Source organism: Malaclemys terrapin, chromosome 2 (genome assembly GCF_027887155.1).
Source record: "Malaclemys terrapin pileata isolate rMalTer1 chromosome 2, rMalTer1.hap1, whole genome shotgun sequence".
NCBI classification, from domain to species: domain Eukaryota; kingdom Metazoa; phylum Chordata; order Testudines; family Emydidae; genus Malaclemys; species Malaclemys terrapin.
The window spans coordinates 228,117,473-228,136,038 of NC_071506.1; the positions used below are offsets into that span (position 1 = coordinate 228,117,473).

Below are 18,566 nucleotides of genomic sequence, written 5' to 3' on the forward strand. Positions count from 1 at the left end.
GTAGGAAGGCAGTAATTATTCTATTTTATTCCATTGAGAAAAGGTGGGAAATTTGGCAAGTTTTCTTCTTCCAAGATGCTCTTTCCACTTGAACATCGTGGGACTAATTGTCCCTTCAGACAGGAATTTTGACTTCAGTGGGAATTACATAGATATATCAGAGGGCAAAATTGGGCACACTGATTGTGAATTAAAGTCTTTATCTTTATTTGGATAATTTAAAGTCTTTGTTTATCTTTAATGTTGAAGTGTTCATACTGTGTATGTGTGCGAGTGTTAATGTCTGTTTTATTTATGAGATGTTTTTCATATGGTCTGAACATATTTACGGAGCAGAAACCATTCTAGCAATTAACAAATTGTGTGAATGTCCGTTAAGGGATCAGTGCCAGCACTACGCATAAGGAGACTAAACAATTGCTTAGGGCCCTGAGCAGCTCAAGGGGGCCCTGCTATTTGCTTTTTTTTAGTATGTGTTAGTTCCTGCTTAAGGCCCCTAGTGGCTAGCACCGCCTTTGTAAGGGATTAATTAAAAAAGGAGTAATCCTCCTTGCCTCCTAATTACTCACTCAATTTTTATTTATTTATTTATTTAATAAGTCCCGAAGGCTTGCATCATGTGCTGAAGGTCAAAAAATATTTGACTCATTGAGCGGGCATTACATTTATATTGTGTCCTTCACTAAAAATGTCCTGCCTCAATCCATAGACATTTTAAATATTCGGACTTTTACCTTGGGCCCCTTCGGTGATCTCAGTTGTTGGAATGGAACATAAAAAGGGTGGGGAAACTGCCTTTAAGGTAGTCCGGTTCAAACCTTACATGGCTTTATAGGTCATTTTTTAATTGTACCTAGGTTGAAAGGCAATGTGGACTATGGAGCATAGGTGTCATGCACTCTGCTAGAATCACTACTAAGTAAGGGGTCAGACACACATTGCATTAGCTGTAATCTCCAGGTGGTCCAGCCATAATGTATTACAGTCATCTAAACTGCAGATGGGAAAGGCATGAACGTGCTGGTGAGAGCACTTCCAAGATGAAGGGTCAAAGTCGTATTGACAAAAGCAGATGAAAAAAATTCTTGTCTACTGCTTCTACTCTAGCAAAAACACTGCCATGAAATCAGTAGGAAGCCTAGACTGTGCACCTTGTTATCAAAAGTAACGGTGGATTTTGGATCTAGACTGATCAGTGGTACCAGATGACAGAACAAGGACTAGTGGTCTCAAGTTGCAGTGGGGAAGGTTTAGGTTGGCTATTAGGAAAAACTTTTTCACTAGGAGGGTGGTAAAGCACTGGAATGGGTTACCTAGGGAGGAATCTCCTTCCTTAGAGGTTTTTAAGGTCAGGCTTGACAAAGCCCTGGCTGGGATGATTTAGTTGGGAATTGGTCCTGCTTTGAGCAGGGGGTTGGACTAGATGACCTCCTGAGGTCCCTTCCAACCCTGATTATTCTATGATTAAAAGGGTAGAGATGTTACCTCCACTGCTTCCTTCTGATGTTTTCCCCAGCTGAACAATGTAACTTCCATCTTGTCTGGACTGAGCTTCAGACAGATAGCTGTCATCAAGGCCCTAATCTCCACTTGAAGCTATGAGACTGCATCATCATTCTCAGATGAAGAGAGACATGTAGCTCAGAGTCATAAGCATATTGATGGCACAGCAAGCCTAGCTGCCTCACTACCTTCTTTCAGAGGCCCCGCAAATATACTGCATAAAAGATGTGGTATTCTCCCGAATCCATTTTTAGAGTGGGGGCATGTCCTATATTTGACAGTGACCTCTAAGGATATTTAAAATCTTTTGCTTCTTTATGCCACATAAAAAGGCCTGAAGAGTGTTTAGTGCATGGGTTTTTTTTTGTTTTTGTTTTAAAGGAGGTGGAGGGAGAGAGAGCCCTTTGGGCTGTCACATCTTAAATGATGAATCTTTAACAAAGACATCATTTTGTCCTAAATGTTCGTTAGGCATTTGAGTCAAATAGATGTTAACAAAACCACACACAAATCAGATTTTTAAATATTCTGAATATAAATCTCTCCCTCTCTGTTCATCAGCTTTCAGTCTCTCTTGTTTCTTGTAATATTATAGTCTTCCTAGTTCTCCAATTGCCATAGAGATAAAGATAAATTCAGTTTACACACATGAGAAAGGACAGGGTGTATGTGGATTTTCTGTGTTTAAACCCATACTTTCCCACCGCACATCCCTTTCAGGCTGCCTTTATACAATGTAAAAAGGGCACTAGCTCATTTTCCTTCCCTCCCTCCAACCTCCTGTCTTTGCACATCCCCTCCCTGAACTTTCCAAGGTTCATGCTGATATCCATCAGGAAACATCTGGGCTAATAATGGTCCTCCAGTGTCATCCAGCCAGGTCTCAATTACGCAAGTAAAGTCAGAGGCCCTGTGTGTGATCAAGTCATGGATGGTGATAGAACGTGATTGTCCACTCATTTTGCAGTAAGCAACACGTACCATAGAGGTACATGATAAAAGATAATATTTTACAGTGAGGGCTCACGTGAGGTCTCAGGGTAGCCATGTGTTTGAAATGTCTGTGTGCAGAGTATGTCTATGCCTTCATTATTATTATTTATTATTTGTATTATGGTAGTGTCTAGGAGCCTTTATAACGGAGGAATTAATTTTGTGTAACTTATTTTAAATGCTATAGTTTACATACATGAAGAAGTGGCAGCATTTGAGAAATGGGAGGTGCTGCTATGTTATTTTTAGGAATGACTCTATTGCACTCCATCCTTTTTTTTCCAGGGCTGTTCCTGGCTAACTTTCCCATGAGTTTTTAACCTCGTGCTATGGTTCTCTTATGTAACAGGAAATAGGTTGACAGGAACAAACAAAATACAAGTATATCAGTCACACACAATAGCAGTTGATTTAGCTAGCCCTGCCTTCAATTGCCTAATGTAGATATAGTACATAGGGTAAATCAGCTGTGCCTGAGAACTTCTTGTGCTGTTTCCCAAGAAGCAACTATTTTATTCCAGTTCAGCAAAAGGCTCAGAATTACAGTGAACATGATAGAAAAGATGTGTTTATTGTAAAGTTAAAACTTGTGGCACTGTCATGTCCTGGGATTGTGGATTTAAATATTTATTTGCTCTTTCTCCAACCCTCAAGGCAGGGGTTTTGTGCAAGCTTCAGGAAAGAGATGACATTGGACGGATTGAACTAGTCCAGAAGCTGGCAAGGGAAAACTGTCAGTTTTTGCAGGTGGATAGAAAAGAACCAGAGAAGACAGAACAAGTAAGACGTTTTTCATTTGTTTGTTTAGAAGGGAAAGGAAAGATGTTTTCTACTTTGTTGTAAACTTAAAATTTAAAAAAAAATTGATATTAGGTCCCACTGCACATTGAGCTGCATCTGTTCTGTCATGTCAAATGGGCCTCCTTCAAATTCACAAAATCAAAATGGAATAAGATTTGCGTATTATTTATCATTATTTTATTAACATTAACAATAACTGATAAACCTTGCTAGCTTATAATAGGTATGAAGCAATTCTCCCTCAGGTAAGGGAAGTGATTTCAGAGTGTGTTTTCTGACAAAATGCTGGTCATTTTTGTGAAATGCTTTTCTTTTAAAGATATATTTCTCAGATTTTTTTTTAAGGGATACATGCTTAAAGTACCATTACTTTTTTTTTAAAGAACCTGAATGAAAATTTTTCTGCTTCTATAATATTTTGGCAGAAAATATTAATGGGAACTTTCCAACATGAATTACAATTGCGTTTAAATAGTGAGTTTTTACTGTTTCTTTTTGTATTATTATTGTGTATTAAACCACAACTTACTTTGATTCAACTGAAGAAAATAGCAATCTGCTGCTCACTGCTTTTAAAATCATTTATTCAAATAATAACTATAGACTGAAAATGCATTAAAATACTAGCTGCTTTGCTGATAGCACAATGTAACCTTTTTATCCTCCTGATGCAGACTGTTTAGTTTTCATTTGATGGGAGATGCTGGTTTTGGTCATGTACTAATTTAAAACGTCTAAAGAAGGAGGAAAAAAAAATGCAACCCTCTTGAGTCCTGAAATGCAATGTGCATGTCTCCCCCATTTTTATTTACTCTGCAGTACAAAGAGACTTCTACTTAAGCAAAGAATGATTTTTCAGCTGACCCATGAGAAGTCAATCAACTCTAATGTAAGGGTTCCACAAAGCAAAAGGGAGAGATGAAATCTTACTTGAGAATGTGATTATGTTCTGTTCAATAGGCTATACACTCCTGTCTCTTGCAGTTAAATATGTAATTATATCAATGGGCATACCTGAGGGAGGACAGCAATTAGCCAGGCTCAAATTGAACTGATCCTTGGTGGATCCACTAACTGTGGGCATGTGCAAAAATTTCCACATATGTTTAAAGTGCATTAGCAAAACACAATTGAACATTTAGGAGCTTATGAAAGTCCAATTTTATACTAGTACAGGTTTATAATTGTGTTTTTAGGATTATGCAGCAAGGGTAGAGGTTTTAGGACCAGATACTTTTTGGTAATGATATTTCAGAACTTCAGTGGTATCTTGGCTGCTGATTTTGGCCATTCTACTGTCATATGCTCAGTTCTGTGTCAACTGTCATACTGGAGTCTGTGATTTCAGTGCACAGCAGAATATAATACAGTTCTAAAAGTGGAAAGGGGTGTAAGTGCTCACTTTCTCTTAAGTCATTATTCTTTGAAAGTTTTTTGCATATTTTGCAGATGCTGCCATACTTTAGCAGAGTGGCTGCTTCAGCTCATTGAGAGACAACTGCCCTTATTCATGTTGAGTAGTACCACTCTCTGCAATTAATTTTCTTGGGCTAGATTGTGCCGTTAGAGCCCAGAGCAAGGGGTGGGGTGTGTAAACTGTATAATGGGAAGAATTGTGCCTCAGGGGATGTCTACATTGCAATAAAAAACCCACATTTGGCCTGTGCCAGCTGACTTGGGCTCGTGGCCCCAGGGCTAAGAGGCTGTTTAATTATGGTATAGACATTCAGGCTCAGGCTGCAGCCTGACCTCTGGGACCCTCCCACATTGCAGGATCCTAGAGTCCAGCCTGAGCCTGAATGTCTACACCTCAATTAAACAGTCCCTTAACCTGAGCTCCACAAACCCGAGTCAATTGGCATGGGTCAGTCGTAGTATTTAATTGCCGTGTAGACATACCCTCAGAGCCTTCCCTCCTGAAGCACAGTTCACCCCTTGCTCCAGCTCCAGGGATGGGAATTTGGTATCTTACTGCTGGCCTATATGAGCAGCTACTTATGACAACTTGCTGCTGTGCTTGCTGGCATGTTAAAGGATGAAGTCAAGTTTGCGCCCATTCCCTGTCTAGGCACTCTGGCATGGGGAGTAAGTGGGTGGACAGTGTCCACTTGCTCCTTTGTGCCTAGACCTTAGGTCTAGGCAGCCCATGCAGAGGTGTAAGGGGCTTTCTCACTTTCCTTTGTAGGTATATAATCTAAGAAATCATTTAGCCAATTGGCTTTAGTGGGACTACTCACCAAGTAAGGGATTACTTAATGTGAGTAAGGATGATTAGAATCTAGCCCTAAGTAAGACTACATTATAGAAACTTATAGCAAATGAATTGCCCAGTCTCTGTTTTCATTTGAAATATTAAAGAAACAACATACATCAGGATCTGTTGTTCTCACAAAGCAATGTGTATTAAATATACATCCAGGTGCATGTCATGTTGTTTAAAAATATAGATTTACTCTAAGCAACTACTTAGAAATACACCCTAATGGGTAACCTATATAGACAGTAAAGTTGAGAGAATTCAGTTTTCCCTTTAGCATTGTTCTCTGTGTTCTCAACAAGACACCAGTTTCCCCATAAGTATCACTGCACTGAATCTTCCATTAGCCTTCTCTCCTGCTGTGCTCAACTCTATCTTCATGGATGACCTGCCCTCCTGAAATGAAAAGTGTTCTGTCTATACCTGAAATGTATATACAGTCTTCCATGTGCCTCTTCCAACACTTTTTATTGCATTTCTTCAGCAGACAGTTAACTGTGATAGCCTGGCTGTAAATGTATCTTTAAGCAGAAATTGCATTGTTAGCAGAACTGTATGTTTTGATGGGGCTTTGACAGTGTAACTTTTTGAGTTTGTTCCTAAAGATTGTTTGTCGTGTTGCTGGCAGAAAAGATACTGTTTCTAAGACGTTCTAACATCAAGGATTTTTCTCCTTGTGTGGAATGTTTAATCTGGATGGAATCCTCATTCATTATCCTATAGGAAGATACACAGACAAGAAAACTTTAATATAGTTAAGATTTTAAATATAGACACCATGTGTAAAAGGAACCTAACTAAAACAGTAGTATTTTATATTTCACATGGAATAAATATTTAAAAGTCAGGAAATCTGGAGTGAAACTTTTATAGGCAACCTTAATTGTGACTCCGTATTACCAGCAATGATGTATCTAATGGCGCTATCATAAGATTAAAAATTCCAGGGCTGTTTTAATATCATTGACAGCAAATGTTAAGGTAAAATATCCTACATGTGTGCTGATTCTAATGTATCCTCTTCTGGGAAGGAGAAGGACTCAGCTTATTTTAGTAACTCTGATACCCAGTCAACTTTGGCTTCATTGTCTAGGGTGGTCAGGGTGATGTAAATCTGGTATGCATTTGGCGAGCAGGATCTATGATGCACATTTAAAAGGTGGGTGATATGGTAGATACCATGGAGTTTTTGGTCTATCTAATGGTTGAATATGGGGTAGATTGGGCTCTCTGACAAATAAGAGACTGTTGTGCCTGCTAATGTTATGGCAGGTAAGATGTTAGCGACTATGATCTGTGCCCACAATGAGAAGGTGAAGTGTAGGAGGCTTGGGGCTCTCGCCTGAACTAGTAAATATGAGATTGATATTTCTGGCCCATATCAAACAAGTGGCCAGGAGGAGGGATATCGTGTGGTCAGCTGAGTATTTAGTCACTGGAAGGGACAGTGGAAGTCTGGAGCTCATATTAGAAACATGGGAACATAGTAAGGGGATCTTCACAGGGTGTGTGAAGCGTGTGTGTGTGTGTGTGTGTGTGTGTGTGTGTGTAACCTCAAGTCTAAATTTCCACACTTGCATATGTCACTGGTCTACAATTTTTGAGAAGTTGTCTGCTTCAGAGATAAAATGTGCTATTTATTATGTATTTTGATGTGCTGAATTCAAATATGACAATTAAAACAACTGATTGGCTACTGTTTCTAAAATATTTAAGTTTTTACATTTTATGTCTATGTATATTGTGTAGATACTAGAGTTTTAATCATAAATTGTAAACCTAGGTCTTTTCATGTGTTTATGGTTGCTTTACGTGATAATATTGCACCTGTCCTGTTTATGTAACACTTTAAAAATCAGCAAAAGGGTTATAAATAAAATTTATTATGAAACAAAAGGCAAAAAACTATTATGTACATAGTTTAGTCCTATTCAGTGTCTACTCGGCGCTTCTTGGCTTGTCTCTTGTATTCATTAAATGGAGCATCTCTTGTCACTGTCCAGCAATAGTTTGCAAGCATTGATGGGCTCCATTTGCCCTGATAGCGTTTCTCCATTGTTGTAATGTCCTGGTGAAATCGCTCGCCGTGCTCATCGCTCACTGCTCCGCAGTTTGGTGGAAAAAAATCTAGATGAGAGTGCAAAAAAATGTATCTTTAATGACATGTTGCAACCAAGGCTTTTGTCTGCCTTGAGGAGGTTTTCCACCAACAACCTGTAGTTGTCTGCCTTGTTGTTTCCGAGAAAATTGATTGCCACTAACTGGAAGGCTTTCCATGCAGTCTTTTCCTTGCCACGCAGTGCATGGTCAAATGCATCATCTCGAAGAAGTTCACAAATCTGAGGACCAACAAAGACACCTTCCTTTATTTTAGCTTCACTTAACCTTGGAAATTTTCCACAGAGGTACTTGAAAGCTGCTTGTGTTTTGTCAATGGCCTTGACCAAGTCCTTCATCAGACCCAGTTTGATGTGTAAGGGTGGTAACAAAATCTTCCTTGATTCAACAAGTGGTGGATGCTGAACACTTTTCCTCCCAGGCTCCAATGACAGTCGGAGTGGCCAATCTTTCTTGATGTAGTGGGAATCTCTTGCACGACTATCCCATTCGCAGAGAAAACAGCAGTACTTTGTGTATTCAGTCTGCAGACCAAGCAAGAGAGCAACAACTTTCAAATCGCCACAAAGCTGCCACTGATGTTGGTCATAGTTCATGCACCTCAAAAGTTGTTTCATGTTGTCATAGGTTTCCTTCATATGGACTGCATGACCAACTGGAATTGATGGGAAAACATTGCCATTATGCAGTAAAACAGCTTTAAGACTCATCTTCGATGAATCAATGAACAGTCTCCACTCATCTGGATCGTGAACGATGTTGAGGGCTGCCATCACACCATCGATGTTGTTGCAGGCTACAAGATCACCTTCCATGAAGAATGGGACAAGATCCTTTTGACGGTCACGGAACATGGAAACCCTAACATCACTTGCCAGGAGATTCCAGTGCTGTAGTCTGGAGCCCAACAGCTCTGCCTTACTCTTCGGTAGTTCCAAATCCCTGACAAGGTCATTCAGTTCACCTTGTGTATGAGGTGTGGTTCAGAGGAGGAGGAGGGGAGAAAATGTGGGTCCCGTGACATTGATGATTCAGGACCAGAAGTTTCATCCTCTTCCTCATCTGACTCAAGTGAGAATGATTCTGGTGCATCAGGAACCAGCAGTCCTTCTGTGGGGTACTGGGAGTATAGCTGATGGAATGTTTGGATAATGCACAGTCCACTTTTTCTTCTTTGACACGCCTTTCCCAACTGGAGGCACCATGCAGAAGTAACAATTGCTGGTATGATCTGTTGGCTCTCTCCAAATCATTGGCACTGCAAAAGGCATAGATTTCCTTTTCCTGTTCAACCATTGGCAAAGATTTGTTGCACAAGTGTTGCAGCATACGTGTGGGGCCCATCTCTTGTCCTGATCTCCAATTTTGCAGCCAAAATAAAGGTGATAGGCTTTCTTAACCATAGTGGTTATACTGCGCTTTTGTGATGCAAAAGTCACTTCACCACAAATCTAGCAGACGTTATCTGCACTGTTCACACAAATACGAGGCATCTCTGCTCACTTTGGCGAAACAGAAATGAGTCCCTTTGCAAAATCAAACACTGACAAATAAGAGAGCACGACACTGTATGATTTCTAGAGCTGATATAGGGCAATTTGTTCAGCAGAGTGATGTAAGCTTCGTTATGATTGCATCATCCATGACTTCTAGGAATAACATGATGCAATTCATATCATGTATGATGCAATACCAGCTTCAGATGGCATCATTCATTGTTTTGCCTAAAAAGCAAGTACTGTCCAAACCCAGTCATAGATTTATTCAGAGATCCAGTCAAAGATGTATTTTAGTCATTTCTGGTTTAAATTGAGATCCCTTCCCTTTATCCTCCGCCATTCCCAAGTCAAGGGTCGTATATACTGACCCAATAGCATATCTTGAAAACTAGAGCCCATCAACAATTTTAAGCATAATTTTCGTTTTCGATGACCCAGAATTAGTAAAGTTTGACTACATTTATTTCAGAAGCATTTTGGCTGTAGAGCAGTGTGTTTAGTTATTTTAAACTATAACATTCTATTGAGGTTCTCTGTCTCTCCCCAGTCTTAACTCTCTTAATGAAACTTTCTGGTTGTGAGTTTCCTTAGTTTGGGGTTTTTCACTGATGAATGACCATGATGACTTTCATAAAATATGTTTAAAATATAAACATTGTTTATAAAATAGACTTAATGTAACTATTTATAGACCTAGAGATAAAAATGAAAAATAAGCAACAGATATTTGTCAAATTCCTGCTCATTAATGTGTTAGAATAAAAGATTTTATTAGTGAACTGCATGCAGCATGTACTTTAGATTCCTTCAAAACTGTTTTTTTTCTAACTAGGATAGAGTGAATTGTACTGATTAAACGTATGAAACAGTAGGAATAATTTCCTCCATGTCCTACCCCATGACCTCCAATGAAAAAGGTGTTTTGGAAAGTAAATGAATTAATAAGATATTCCATAAAATCCAGAAAAATAGTGTTTTTGTTCGTTTCAAATGTAAGAAAAAGAGACCAACAATGATGGTCTAAGAGTTATATGTGTATATCAATTAATATAGTTCAATAAGACCATTAAAATGCTTTCACACATGAATGAAACTTGCCAGTCCACTAAGTATTAATATTATAGAACAAACATTTATCAATTGGTATATGTTCCTTTGAAGAAAACGCTTATACTATATGGAAATCTTGCTTTTCTGTGCATCTTTACTATTTTATCAGTTGCTTTTGACAGAGAATAACTATGGAAGTCTTTATTGAACAGTTCAGCCATAAAAATGACACTGTTTTCAAATAGTTTACTTACCGTTGGCATCAATTATAAAATAGAATATCGATTCTTATACATAAAGCTACCATCTACAGCTTTTATGGTCTAGTGTCATTAGGCACATTTGGAAGAAATGTTTTGCACTAAAACATTATTCATTATATGTCTTAGAATTTTTAACAATTACATCATCTGAACAATGACTGTACTAAGGAAAGGTTTTTTTGGTCAGCTTTAATCTGCTCAAATCTCTTTAATTTCAAAATACTGAATTAATTAGCTGTCATTTTTACATGTAGTCATCCTTAAGAGAGAACACAAGTCAATTGTATCATGTTATAAAGGCTGTGTATTATTTTAATGAAATAGAAAAAGTACTCAAGGTGATTGAAATGTTTTTATGGAAAAAATCTGGGAAAACTACTCATGTCATGTTAATAATTTCATGCAGTCTGGTCAACTGCATGTATGTTAATGCAAGTTAATATGAATATTCACAGATAATACAGACAAAGTTCTCCAGTGTAAAAACAACGAGGAGTCCTTGTGGCACCTTTAGAAACTAACAAATTTATTTGGGCATAAACTTTTGTGGGCTAAAACCCACTTCATCAGATGCATGGAGTGAAAAATACAGTAAGCAGTATATCTATTACACCACATGAAAAGATGGAGTGTTCATACTAAATAAGAAATTTTACTTTCTATCAATGCTAAATATTTCCCCAAACTACCCAATATTTTAATATTAATGCAGAACCTTAAAAAAAAGTATGAAAATGTTTTATAAATCCTCCTTCTATTCCCTTTAGAGAATAAATATATCGACCTTGGAGACAGATATTTGTTTTACTGTGTTAATTCCTGGGTATTGGCCAATTTAAGGAGGAAAAGTGTTTTTGAAAACATAGCTCCACAACAAATATTTACAGCTATTTTGTTAATTTACATGGAATTATCCTTAAAACTTTTTAATCAGCATTTTCATTAATAAGACAGATAATTTGCTCACTGAAATGGGTTAGTGTTTGGGTTGAAGCCATGAAAGGATTGACAAAAGGAGATTAACAATAGATCACTTAATATTGGGGGATTTTTTTTTAAAGGAAGTTCCAGACATGACATAATAGGATTGGTTCAGAATGCTCCCATCAGTCCAGCTGTCCACCTGCAAATGAACAAAAATGAATGTCAATACATGTCCAGAGGTGCAGTATCTGTTAGTGTAATGAAGCAGTGGCTTTGTGTTGATGTAGTATTGAATTGCCCTTTAGTAACCAGTAGACAGTTGGAAATTCAAATTTCAAAATAATGGCTTAGAATGACATCCAAATACAAGCAGTGAACTTGATGTGTGCTTCAGTTTCAAAAAGTCACTTTGCAAAATAGTGTGTTACTGTGTCCACCTTGCTTGCAATGGATACATTAGGTGAATCGGCTGCAGATTAACCCATCACTGGGGCCGAGACAAAACCTCTTGTCTGCTGCTCCCCGTCCCCTATCCACGGCTTCCTGCTGCCCTTTTTTCAGCCAACTTCCTGTGTGGGCCCTCGGTGCCCTTCCCTGTACTTCTAGCAGGTCTTGAGGCTGTCACAGAGCAAGTCCTGTGGGCAGAGCAGATGGAACACAGGCTGCTGGAAGTGGGGCAAGGCCAGGAAGGCCCTTGCGGGTGAGTTCTGCTGCAGGAACTAACCCCATAATAATGGCAGGGAGCAGCAATACTGGCTCCCCATTGCCCACTTAGGTTTTACCCTGATTCCTCTCCATCATGATGGGGGGGTGGGGAGAGAGGAGGAGGCCAAATTTGAGTGAGCGGTATTGCGACCTCTTGCATGGGGTTGCAGCACCACTCAATTTGGGTTCCCCCATGAATTGGGCCCTGGGCTTATACCTGGGTTACCTATGCCTTAATCCAGACCTGAGGTGAGTTTAATTGCTGATTTATGACTTATGAGTCCCATAATTAGTTCTGCCTTGTCCTCAGCTAATGCAGATACACCTTGGATCGAATGGCACTAATTTATGTATTTCAATGAAAACTTATTTGTGCCACCAAAGTTTTGCAGAAGAATAACCTATTACAAGCTCTGCAAAATGCACAAAGGCTTGAAAGGTCCTAGTTGTTGTAAAAGTAAAACAGTCAAGAGGAATAAAATTTGTGCTCACATGCTGTGCGATTTGCATAATGTAGGAACATGTGGAATTACAGGATACTAGGATGTACAACCTCTTCCTTTGAGTTATGTTGTATTCCCATAGTAGTTTTTCCTCCACATGTGTGATCTAACTTAAAAAACTTTTACTAATTGCTGCTATTAGTAATTTATTCCATAATGTTCAACTACTTTGTATAGAAGGAAATTCCAAATAAATACTACTTGTGCTATTCCTTCTTTTTAGTTAGTTTAGGTTGATGACTCATTGTTCTTGGATTTGACAATAGCTCAAATAGCCTTGGGAGGACGGAGTGTTGTTTAGGGGTTAAAATATTAAACTGGGAGTCAGAACTCTTTAAGATAGTACTTTGCAGAGGTACAGTGAATCTTACTGCAGTTGATGAATGTTTGCAATGTGCTTTGAGATGCTTGGTTGGGAAAGACACAGTAGAAGTTTGCACCCTGAATGGAAGAGTGTAGGGAGGAATATACAGTAGAGAACCACTCAGTTGAGAAGCTGAACAGAACTTATTGCAGTAAGAATGAAGCAGGCACAATAACTTCTCCTGCTCTTTCATTGCCCCAAGCAGGAGTCTTCCCTCTGTATAGAGCTCTTCTGAGCCTTGATTTGCCACTAAACCTTTTTGATTATTTATTTGTATTGTGGTGATGCCTGTGGGAGACCCAGTCATGGACCAGGACCTCTTTGTGCTAGGTGCTGAACGAACAAAGAACAAAACAAGTTAGATCCTCCCTCAAAGAACCTACAATCTAAGTAATTGATTGGGCTTCTCTGATTATCATGTCCAACAGTAAAGTCAATTAAGGGGAAAAGTCCTCAGACATGTTTAAGAGCCAAGTTGTTTCCCCACACCCTAGTACCTGGTTTCAATCCTTTTATTTTCTTCCTGGATCATTTTCCTCCCTTCTTCCACTTGTCAGAGTGTCATTGCTGGCCTGCCAGATGGGAGAACCACAAGGAAGAGTTTCCTACAGTGGTCCAATTTGGAAATCTAGCTCCCATTTTAACAGTCCTTTGAACAAACACTATCATTTAAAAATGCTTCTAGAATTTTAATATTGCTATACGTGAAGTAAACACCAGTACTGGAAACATGGGGGCAAATTTTCTGCTTGTTTAAATTGGCACAACGTCCTTGAATCCAATGGAGCTGTTCTAGTTTGCAAAAGCAGAGAATTTGACCCATGATCTCATTCTTTCAGAGCCCTACAGTTGCAAAATATTGTACTCCATCCCGTGTTCACCTCATAATTTTGTAGACTTCTGTGAAATCCTGTTTTCCAGAGAATATAGACCAAGTTTCTCTAAGCCTTTAAAATAAACTAAGCTCTTAAAAATGTTTAATTGTACCTTCTCCATTTAATCAGGAGCCTTTTTATAATACAGTGATTGAATATTTTCCTCCTCCTCCTTCTGTGTGAGTCATCTATTTATTCTTCCTGGAATTTTCTTTTTGCTAAATGTTTTCAAGTTTTATCTGTCAACTTAACTCCTATATCTTTCTCCAGCTCATTGTTTTGTAGGGTTTGGCCATATTACCCTTGCTTATTTTTGTCCCTAGATTCATTATCATACATCTGTGTAGACTGAATTGCATAAATCTCTTATCTGCTTATGTTTCTAATCTGATGAATTAATGTCATTTTCTCCCTCTAGAGAAGCAGAATTCCCAATTCATAAATTCAAGGTAATCTGTTTTTAAAACTGTCCTTTTTTTGTATTTATTTTTCCATCTCCATATTTCTATGATCAGGAAATTTCATGACATTCTGCATGTTCTTTCTTCCACATTTTTGATATGTTGCATAGACACATTCCTTATAACCCTGACACTATACTAGGTGCTTCCTTCCATCTTGAGTTACTGCCCCACACATGTAGGGAACTTGAACTGATTTCAGAGCAGCAGCCATGTTAGTCTGTATCCGCAAAAAGAACAGGAGTACTTGTGGCACCTTAGAGACTAACAAATTTATTTGAGCATAAGCTTTCGTGGGCTACAACCCACTTCTTCGGATGCATAGAATGGAACATCTATTGAGGAGATATATATACACGTACAGAGAGCATGAAAAGGTGGGAGTTCTCTTACCAACTCTGAGAGGCCAATTAAGTAAGAGAAAAAAACTTTTGAAGGGATAATCAAGATAGCCCAGTACAGACAGTTTGATAGTAAGTGTGAGAATACTTACAAGGGGAGATAGATTCAAAGTTTGTAATGGCTCAGCCATTCCCAGTGTCTATTGAAGCCTAAGTTGATTGTATCTAGTTTGCATATCAATTCAAGCTCAGCAGTTTCTCGTTGGAGTCTGTTTTTGAAGCTTTTCTGTTGCAAAATTGTCACCCGCAGGTCTGTCATTGAGTGACCAGACAGGTTAAAGTGTTCTCCTACTGGTTTTTGAATGTTATGATTCCTGATGTCAGATTTGTGTCCATTAATTCTTTTGCATAGAGACTGTCCGGTTTGGCCAATGTACATGGCAGAGGGGCATTGCTGGCACATGATAGCATATATCACATTGGTAGATGTGCAGGTGAATGAGCCCCCGATGGCATGGCTGATGTGATTAGGTCCTATGATGATGTCACTTGAATAGATATGTGGACAGAGTTGGCATCGGGCTTTGTTGCAAGGATAGGTTCCTGGGTCAGTATTTTTGTTCAGTGGTGTGTGGTTGCTGGTGAGTATTTGCTTCAGGTTGGGGAGTTGTCTGTAAGCGAGGACTGGCCTGTCTCCCGAGGTCTGTGAGAGTGAGGGATCATCTTTCAGGATAGGTTGTAGATCTTTGATGATGCGCTGGAGAGGTTTTAGTTGGGGGCTGAAGGTGACAGCTAGTGGTGTTCTGTTATTTTCTTTGTTGAGCCTGTCTTGTAGGAGGTGACTTCTGGGTACTTGTCTGGCTCTGTCAATCTGTTTTTTTCACTTCAGCAGGTGGGTATTGTAGTTTTAAGAATGCTTGATAGAGATCTTGTAGGTGCTTGTCTCTGTCTGAGGGATTGGAGCAAATGCGGTTGTATCTTTGAGCTTGGCTGTAGACAATGGATCGTGTGGTGTGTCCTGGATGGAAGCTGGAGGCATGTAGGTAAGTATAGCAGTCAGTAGGTTTCCGGTATAGGGTGGTATTTATGTGACCATCGCTTATTAGCACAGTAGTGTCCAGGACCGCTTGTGTGGATTGATCTAGGCTGAGGTTGATGGTGGGATGGAAATTATTGAAATCATGGTGGAATTCCTCAAGGGCTTCTTTTCCATGGGTCCAGATGATGAAGATGTCATCAATGTAGCGCTGTGTGTGTGTGTGTGTGTGTGTGTGTATATATATATATATATATATATATATATATATATATATATATATGTATATATATATATGTATATATATATAAAAAAAATATAATATCTCCCCTCAATATATGTTCCATTCTATGCATCCGAAGAAGTGGGCTGTAGCCCACGAAATCTTATGCTCAAATAAATTTGTTAGTCTCTAAGGTGCCACGAGTACTCCTGTTCTTTTTGAATGAACTGAGGTTGTCCATGTTTTTGTGTTAAGCTAAAGAAAGTAGTTTCCTAAATGCAGAAAACACTTAAACTTAAGGTTAATAAGGTTTGTAATGTGTAGCACTCAAGCCAAGCTCACAAGTACCCAACTATTTTCAAGATTCAAAAGAATTACTTTTATCCCGCACCTCACATTGGGCCAAATCATGATGACCTTTCACAGGCCTCGTCTACACTTACAGAGCTGCAGTGGTGCAGCTGTACCGGTGCTGCTTCACTGCTGCACCGCTTAGTGAAGATGCTACCTACGCTGATGGGAGAGCTTCTCCTGTTAGCACAGGTACTTCACCTCCCTGAGAGGCGGTAGCTATAGTATTAGTTGACATAGTGTCAGTTTTTACTCCTTTCTTTCTCAGAGTTGATACTAAACAAGGACGTCAGAGTTGGCTCTTACCAAGGACTAGATCAAGGCTCTCCTGAACTAAAAGCTTTAAAATGGCCAAAGTTCATTGGAAAACTCTGTGGCCTTGGGACTCATGGCTTTCTGTCACATCATCCCTTCTGGCCTATGAGGTTTGATAATTCACCCAGATGACTGGGGCATTCATATGGAGACTGGACCATGCATACTACTTTCTTGACCTTTCTGTCCACCATGGCAGTATGGCTTCAGTCTGAACTTTAGACCTTATTTACTTTGGGGATTTGACATGTTTACAGCAATCAGTGGCCAGTCACCAGTGTAGCTCACCCAGTGCGTGCTCTTAGTACAGACAGGCAACGCTGCTATAAATCAGAATTTACTCCTATTTGCAGCAGGGGTAAGCTGCACCTGTGCAAATTTGTTTATCCTGTCTGTAGTAGGATTAGTACTGCTACAGGTACAGAGGTAGCTGGCAATTGATGGCAGAAATCCTAAGTGTAGACAAGGCCTTATTTAGCCCCAGGTGCTGCCACATTGCCAATACTTTCCCCTAGGTATGTGGGTGAAACAATCTTTCTAAGAAGGTTTGAAAGCATGGATCAGGATACTTTCCTGGAGGCTAACTGGGGAATATTGCTGTTAAAACTCATTCCTTGTTCAGCCATGACCCCCTCATATTACTTTCTCCCATAACTGTGAGAACCCCAGCTACAGAGAGGTCTTTTTGGAGGAGGCATGTTGTGGAGGGACGTTAAGTCCTCTCAGATCAGCAGATTTTTGCTTCCCAGAGTGGGTTTTCTGCTTTCATCTCTTCCATGGCAAAAAATGGAAAGGCAAAGCTGGCTTTACCTTTTCCTGTTTTTCTTCCTTTTTATCACAAGCATTCCTAAAACCCCCAAAACTGTGTCCATTGCTTCATCTCTGTGGCCTCTGTTACTTGTTAAAGCATGCTCTCCTTTAAAGCCCAGTTCTGGACCCATTGAAGTTGATGGGAGTTTTTCCATGGATTTCAGTGGGAGCAGGATAAGGCCTTTGGGACCTGATTCTTCACCGCCTTGCATCATGTGTAGTCAAGGATACTTTTTGCAAAGTGGGTGTAACACACTGCCACCCCTGCGAGCCAGAGGAAAATTCTGTGACATTTAATGTCCACTTTGCACTCATTTTGCATAGATGTAAATGGAAGCACAAAGAACAAGGGAATGAAGAACCAGGCCCTTAATGAATCTTTGTTGACTCTCCTAATTTAAATCAAAGCAGGTATCCTCCTTTTCTTCCTGATTAGTATTTCTAACACTCTATACAGCACCCTCTGTATTCTAATTCACAGCACATGAAAATGAGGTCTCATGTGCAGACCCATGGGTTTCAGTTTAAATAGGCTGTAAAAAGTTTAATTGGATGTTGCATGTGAAAACATGAAATGGGGTTTGAAATTAGCAATGACCTGGTGCCCATCATGGAATACATTTTCTAAAACTGCATGCTTGGGGGTTCCAAGTTTTTTGTCCCTCACTGATGTGATCATTGTAGAATATGGAATACTCTGACTTGTGAGAATAATAGAGATCCCTACATGCAAGGAAAATACTATGGCTTCATTTGGTGACTTAGAAAAGTGTTGAATGACTTAAATCAGGAAGATCATGAATAGCAATGTTAAAGGCATCTGTTACTTCTTTCAGCAGACTGCTGAACATTAAACCTTAAAAGGATTTTCAAAACACTAAGGGCTGGATTGTACCATTTAGTTTCAGCCATCAGCTGGGGACAGTGCAGAGCTGCACTGCCCCCAGGTGAGCACTAGAGACAGTCTGTCTGCAAGAAGCAGAATGCCTCCTAGCGCTCCCCAGCGCTCAGGGGAGGATGCAAACTGCTACACCCCTTTTAATGGGTGCAGCACATTTTACCTTCTGCATGTCTGCTGGCTGGCCTGGAATCAGGGAACCAATAGCTCCACCTACTCCTCCTTCTCTATCCCCTTTGGGCTATGGTAGGAGTAATCTTGTGCTCACTGAATTCA

General features: G+C 39.5%; 1 protein-coding gene across 4 annotated transcripts in view; it reads left to right on the forward strand.

The window, feature by feature from the left end:
* RAPGEF5 (Rap guanine nucleotide exchange factor 5) overlaps positions 1 to 18,566 on the forward strand; it is a 241,355-nt gene that overhangs the window by 106,459 nt on the left and 116,330 nt on the right. For all 4 annotated transcript variants that reach the window (XM_054020202.1, XM_054020200.1, XM_054020201.1 and 1 more), the window contains one exon: positions 3,151 to 3,276. In XM_054020202.1, coding sequence (XP_053876177.1) covers positions 3,151 to 3,276 — 126 coding nt within the window. The remainder of the gene's footprint in view (positions 1 to 3,150; positions 3,277 to 18,566) is intronic.